The 7,097-nt window shown below is 45.8% G+C and overlaps 1 protein-coding gene across 4 annotated transcripts; it reads left to right on the forward strand.

The window, feature by feature from the left end:
- The first annotated feature begins 418 nt into the window (after positions 1-418).
- On the forward strand, positions 419-6,765 carry LOC123370759. 4 transcript variants are annotated; one of them, XM_045017549.1, is made up of 3 exons: positions 437-455; positions 2,318-2,360; positions 5,012-6,765. In XM_045017549.1, the coding sequence occupies exon 3, from the start codon at positions 5,194-5,196 to the stop codon at positions 6,673-6,675; it is 1,482 nt and encodes a 493-aa protein (XP_044873484.1). In that variant the 5' UTR covers positions 437-455; positions 2,318-2,360; positions 5,012-5,193; the 3' UTR covers positions 6,676-6,765. The 4 variants fall into 4 exon arrangements, with proteins under 4 accessions (XP_044873488.1, XP_044873484.1, XP_044873485.1 ...); XM_045017553.1 differs by lacking the exon at positions 2,318-2,360 and having other exon boundaries at positions 419-455; XM_045017550.1 differs by lacking the exon at positions 437-455 and having other exon boundaries at positions 2,202-2,378.
- Positions 6,766-7,097: the final 332 nt, after the last annotated feature.

Consider the following 7,097-nt stretch of genomic DNA (forward strand, 5'->3'; position numbering starts at 1 on the left):
CTTTTTGGTGAACAGTAAGGGGGTTTCAATAGTGGGGTACAATGTAGTGAAAATATGCTGTGCTGGCAAACCACACACATGTTTATTACATTTACTCCTGGCTTAAGGTAAAGCAATGCTCAGGTTATTGATTAAGCACAGACTAGGCAATAGCGCACGTAGCCCCTCCAATAGCTCACGTAGCCCCTTCACCAATTATGATATATTGCACAAAGGGAGATGGCTATGGGTGAACCAATCAATATGTTACAAGTAACTATGATCTCATGCTCTTTGTTCTAATTACTAATAAAAACCCAGCTCAAGAGAGCTCGGGACGCCTGCTTAACAAACCTCTTGACTCCGCATCTCCTTGATCCCAACATCTGGTGACCCCGACGTGATACACCGGATCCCGAGGACCCCTGCTCATCCGACTGGAATAGTCTAGGTGCACCCGCTGGAAACAGCCACTCGTGAGTATGGGGAGCGATTAATCAGTGCCACAAAAGGCTCATGCTAAGGAATTATTTAAGCTCATTGAGGGGAGCGGTTGCCCAGCGGTTACGCTGCGGCATGTAGAGGATTTTGTTAAGGAAATAGAATGCCAATGCCCCTGGTATCCCGAAGAGGGGTCCCTGCAGCAAGCAGATTGGCAAAAGATAGGAACACAGCTCTTTGAGAAACCTAGAGCAGCAGTACAGCACCTGCTCATGTGGCAGCGCTGTACTGAGGCAGTGGGAAAACTGGGGCCACAGGCGTCTCTCACTGCCGCCCCGCTTCTCGCGCTGACGACACCGCCTCCGTACCCGCGAGTGCTACCACCAGCACCTGCGGTGTCGGATACGGGGCAGCGGCCCTCGGATCCCTCCGTTAATAAAGGAACTGATCAGCCTTGTTTCCGGGGGAATCGTGGGGGCTGCGTCCGGGCGGCGGTTGCGTTGGCGCGTGAGACGGGGGAATTGAATTTGGAGGAAGAACATCAGTGGGAGGGAGAGTTGCCCATGTTAATGCCTATAGCGGCAGGAGTCGATGCACAGGGCAATGCCGCCAGAGAGTGGACGGCGCTACCGTATACAGTACTGAGGGAGGTGAGAAAAGCTATCACAGAGACAGGCATCAGGTCTAATTTCGTGGCAGGCATCTTAGAAGGAATTGGAAATGGCTACATTATGGCTCCACAAGATTGGAAAGACTTATTTCGTATGGTGCTGACCCCCGCCCAGTATATGGTGTGGGACAGTGAGTTTAGGTTAGCTGCTGTGGGATACTCAACCCCAGCTGCCACGCCTGACCAGATTTATGGAGCAGGCCAATTTAGCACTATAGAGGGACAGTTGGAGTTAGACCCAGATACATATATTCGTACTAAACTTAGTGTTATGAGAGCTTTCAGAAGGGTTCCCGTAAGTGGGAAACCGACTAGGTCTTTCACAGCCACCCGGCAGCAGCCTGCAGAGCCGTATCCGCAGTTCATAGATAGGCTCAAGGAAGCAGTACAGCGGCAGGTTGATAACGAGGAGGCACAGACAGAGCTTTTACGGCGACTGGCCTATGAGCAAGCTAATGCTGATTGCAAGAAGGTACTGCAATCTATAATACATCGCCCCTCGTACACTTTAGCGGACATGATTCAGGCTTGCGCGGATGTCGGTAGTCAAACCCATGCTATGGCTCTTTTGGCGGGGGCTATAAGACAAGGTAATAAACCCACAGGAAATTGTTTTAATTGCAAAAAACCGGGTCACTTTAAAAGCCAGTGTAGGGCACCTGGAGGGGGAGCACATAAAGGAAAACCCCAGGAAGGGGGTAGGCCCTCCAAAAAATGTCCTAAATGCAACAAGGGGTATCATTGGGCAAATCAATGTCGATCAGGACTGGGGCAGGGAAACCAATAACCGGGCCCTCCCCGGGCCCTGGAAAAACAATGGGGGCGGAAGAATTGACTAGGGCGCAACCGGCAACGACCGGCAGTGCTGGAATAGACTTGTATAATCAAGAAGAAAAATCCTCATTCTTACCGGGGGAAGTTCTTTTAATGCCTACTCAATTAAAAGGGCCCCTTCCTGAAGGGACGGTGGGCATTATACTCCCTCGGTCATCAGCAAGCAAACAAGGAATTATGGTAGTTCCAGGAGTGATTGATGCTGATTATCAGGGAAAAATATATGTTCAGTATTGGAGTCACCTGCCTTTTACTTTAAGACGAGGGGACTCCTGGGCACAAATGATACTGTTGCCATATGAGCTCCCTGGAGAAAAATCACAGGTAACACGTACAGGAGGCTTTGGATCAACCCGTACTGAAGGCGACGGCGACTCTTCCTTTCACCCACAGGTGGCGGCATTGGTACACCGAATATCCCTGCACAAACCTCAACGTAAGTATAACCTCCAAGGTAAGTGGCTGACCGGTTTGTTGGACACAGAGGCGGATGTTTCTGTCATAGCTGAAAAGGATTGGGAACCTAAATGGCCCTCTGAGATAGCCCCTGCGGTATTTGGGGTAGGAGGAAGCCAAGCATCTAAAAAGAGCTCTCAATGGTTACCGGTAAAATCCCAGGAACAAGGTCCCATAATAGCATATGTTCAACCCTGCATATTGCCTTTACAGTTTAACATTTGGGGAAGAGATTTGTTAGAACAGATAGGGGCGAAACTGATTTTGGAAGATGAGTAAGCCTCAGGCTCTTCCGTTACAGTGGAAAACTGATAAACCAGTCTGGGTAGAACAATGGCCATTACCTAAAGAAAAATTAGAAGCTTTGCAGCAATTAGTTGAGCAACAATTGAAAGATGAACACATTGAGCATACTACAAGCCCGTACAATACTCCTGTTTTTGTAATTAAGAAAAAATCAGGAAAATGGAGGCTCCTTCACGATTTGAGGGAAATTAATAAAATACTAGAACCAATGGGCCCCCTGCAGTGTGGCCTCCCCAATCCAAATTTAATCCCTTATGACTACCAGGTGGCAATAATTGATTTAAAGGATTGTTTCTTTACAATACCGTTACAGGAAAAGGATAGAAAGTATTTTGCATTCACAGTGCCAGTCCTGAACAATGCCCAACCCACAACACGTTATCATTGGAAAGTGTTACCCCAGGGCATGTTAAATAGCCCTACCATGTGTCAGTATTTTGTAAACACTGCTCTTCAACCTTTCAGAAATAAGTTCAAAAAGCTACTTGTATACCATTATATGGATGATATCTTAATAGCCGGTAGGCCCCTACCCACCACATGGAAAAGTGAGTTAACGGATATCTTAAGTCAATCGGGTCTGGTAGTAGCCCCGGAAAAAATACAGGAATCCGAACCTTTTCAATATTTAGGTCATAAAATGCTTGCAGCATACTCCATGCCCATACTTCCAAAACTTACCTTGCCAAACAAATTAACATATGTAGTACTACAGCAAATTCTGGGATCCATAAATTGGATAAGACCGTATTACAAGATTCCCACTTCTATGCTAACTCCACTGTTTAATGCCCTAAAATTAGGAAAGCAACCGGGAGACATAATATCACTAACAAACGAACAACGGGAGGTAGTGCATAAGGTCAACGAAGCCATGGCAGAAAGGTGGGTAGATAGAGCAGTACCTGACGTGCCCCCGTCCTTAATCATTCTTGGGGACACTAAGCAATTCATGGGGGCATTACTTCAACATACAAGTGAGAGAGAATTTATCCTCGAGTGGATGTATTTACCACACACACACAAAAACACACTCGTCCCATTGTCTGGAATGTTTGCTCAATTAATCACTAAAGGACGCAATCGAGCACTAAACTTGTTTGCCATGGATTTAGTAAACATTATTATCCCCATCCCCATCGCCACCTGGGAAGTTGCATGTATGCACTCGGAGGAGGTGCAAATAGCCCTAGCCAATTATGTTGGGTCCGTAACTTACCATACTCCCAAGGATCCTCGTCTCCAAGTTGCTCAGCATATTCCACTGAAAGTATTCTACTTGGTATCTCCCATTCCCATAACAGAAGCTCTTACCATTTTCACCGATGGTGGCCCCTCCAGAGGGGTGGTTGCTTGGAAGAAAAATGACCAGTGGAAATCCCAGTTTACCTTACCGCAACGCTCTCCTCAGCGTGCGGAGCTAGCTGCGTTAATTCTTGCCTTTAACACATTTTCTGATCAACCAGTTAACCTCATAACAGACAGTTTGTATGCTGCCAATGTTGTTAGTAATATTGCTTCTAGTTGTGTTACTGCATCTTTGGATAATAATTTGCTTGGTTTATTTCTTTCCCTACAACTGATATTACGTCACCGACGACATCTATTTTTTATCGCACATGTTAGAAGTCATCAGCCTTTCCCCGGAGAAATCTCACAAGGCAATGCCTATGCTGATAACGCCTTAAAGGCTTTCCCCTGCTCTCCTATGGAAAGTCACTCCTTACATCACCAAAATGCTAGGGCATTGGCCAAGCAATTTTCCATACCACTATCTGATGCACAAGCGATTATTCAGCAGTGCCCTGAGTGTACTGGAAACCTCGCAGGACCCGCTATCGGGGTAAATCCTCGGGGGCTAGGTGCAAACCAATTGTGGCAAATGGACGTCACTCGGTTCCCACCATTAGCTCCCTGGTCCTATTTGCATGTAGTCATAGACACTTATTCTGGCTATATATGGGCAACGCCACAAAAAGGGGAAAAAGCCAAACACGTCTGTAATCACCTCATTCGTTCCTTTGCAGTGATGGGAAAGCCATCAGCTTTAAAAACTGACAACGGCCCAGCCTATTGCTCTTCAGCGATGGCAGCGTTCTGCACGCGATGGGGAATCACGCATACCTTTGGCATCCCATACAATTCCCAAGGACAAGCCATTGTAGAACGAGCTAATCGCACATTAAAAACTGCCCTCCTGCGGCAAAAACAGAAAGGGGGAATTGTCCCCGGCAGCCTGACAGAAAAGGAAGAATGGCTGGCTCAAGTACTGTTTACACTCAATCATTTAAATCTATTACCTTTCAATTCTCAATTTTTCACCAGGGCACAACGGCATTATCAGACGACCGAAGTTCTTCCTGCTCCAAAGGTAACCTATCGTCAGCTACCTGGCCCGGAGTGGAGCGGACCTGTGCCACTAATCACCTGGGGGCGCGGTTACGCAGCTGTATCAACACCAAGCGGCCCGCTCTGGGTACCTGCACGATACGTTCGACCATACAAGGATGGCGTGGCATCAGGGACTGAGCAACCCCATCCCTGACTTCAACATACACTTATATGATGAACAAGGAAAAGTAACAACGGGCCGAAAACGAGGGGGCCAGCGAAATGCACCTGCCACATGGGGCCAAGTAAAGAACCTAGCTAATCAGGCTGAACAACTGTTGGAAAAAACAGGACAAGAGAAAACGGCAGAGAACTATATGATGGCATTAATAGCCTCCTTAAATGCCAATTCTGTACTTTTGTTAACAATAATTATTTTCAGTTTAACTACTGTCCCTACGGAAGGGGGACCGATAGTGACTGGGGGGGTTCATCTTAATATATGGGAGGTATTTGCAAAGACTTTAAACCAAAGTACCTTCTGCTTAACGGAGCAGAGGGCGGTGGGGGAGGTGCTAGGATCTTGCCTAATACCAGTATGCCATAATCCCAAAGACATCAACAATGATACATGGTTTTATAATTCTCTAGAACAAAATTCTACCCTTAGGGAATTAGGGTACCCCGGGTACCATAATTGGGGAGATCGACTAACGCACAAACCGCGTTTTGCCGTTACCCTGTTAACACCGCATGTTGCTAGTTTTAATGTTAGTTGTGCTAGAATGGTTAATTGTACCAAAAAGACTTGTATTCAATTCCCAAAAGGGAACTTCAATTGCTCAAGTATGGTTAATATATCATATATGTATGAGTACCTACAATTGCCAAGGGGCTGGTTCTGGTCCTGCCCCGGATATACCTTTAACTACATTCCAGCCAACATCAGTCATGAAACTCCATGCTGTCTTAGTAGGCTGTCTTTGGTTTTGCCTCAAAAGGAAACTAAGGGTACACCACTTACTAAAACAAAACGGAGTGTATTCCTTGATGAAAGCTGTGATAGTCACGCGGCCCTAATTAGTAAGGCCGAATACGTTGCGCTGGCCGTATCCCTGGTTGGGGTGCCCGGTCTGGCGGCACGAAACAGTAAAAACATTAACGCCTTAGCCTGCTCGGCAGTAAAAGCCTTAAATACAACTTCTAAAGCTCTAGCCTTGTTAAATGAGGAACAGGGCGAATTAAGACATGGACTTTTGCAAAACAGAGCGGCCATAGATTATCTTTTAATGCAACATCATTATGGGTGTGAAAAATTGGATGGTATGTGTTGCTTTAACCTAAGCAATAATGAAAAAGCAGTGCACAACCAAATTGTAAAGCTACATAATTTAACAAAAGAAGTTACTATGGATGTTGGTTTTTCAGGATTCTGGGACTGGCTTACTGGATGGCTGCCAGACCTATCCTGGCTAAAGCAAATGTTTGCATATGTTATTGTTATAGCTGCAGGATTAATAGTTTGTTGCTGCATATTACAGTGTATTCCTTCACTTATTAGCCTATTTGTCCATGGCTGCCCTTGGCAACGACTTAATACAAAACAGAGCATTCATTATGCCTGCAAATTGCTTAAAAACAAAAAGGGGGAGATGTAGTGAAAATATGCTGTGCTGGCAAACCACACACATGTTTATTACATTTACTCCTGGCTTAAGGTAAAGCAATGCTCAGGTTATTGATTAAGCACAGACTAGGCAATAGCGCACGTAGCCCCTCCAATAGCTCACGTAGCCCCTTCACCAATTATGATATATTGCACAAAGGGAGATGGCTATGGGTGAACCAATCAATATGTTACAAGTAACTATGATCTCATGCTCTTTGTTCTAATTACTAATAAAAACCCAGCTCAAGAGAGCTCGGGACGCCTGCTTAACAAACCTCTTGACTCCGCATCTCCTTGATCCCAACAGTACAACACAGCAGGATACAATACAGTGGGTAATCAGTTAAACACTGAGGTATAATTGTAACAGGTAGCTAGCGATTTCTATGTAAAAAGGTGTGTCACAGCAGC

Source organism: Mauremys mutica, chromosome 5 (genome assembly GCF_020497125.1).
Source record: "Mauremys mutica isolate MM-2020 ecotype Southern chromosome 5, ASM2049712v1, whole genome shotgun sequence".
Taxonomy (NCBI): Eukaryota; Metazoa; Chordata; order Testudines; family Geoemydidae; genus Mauremys; species Mauremys mutica.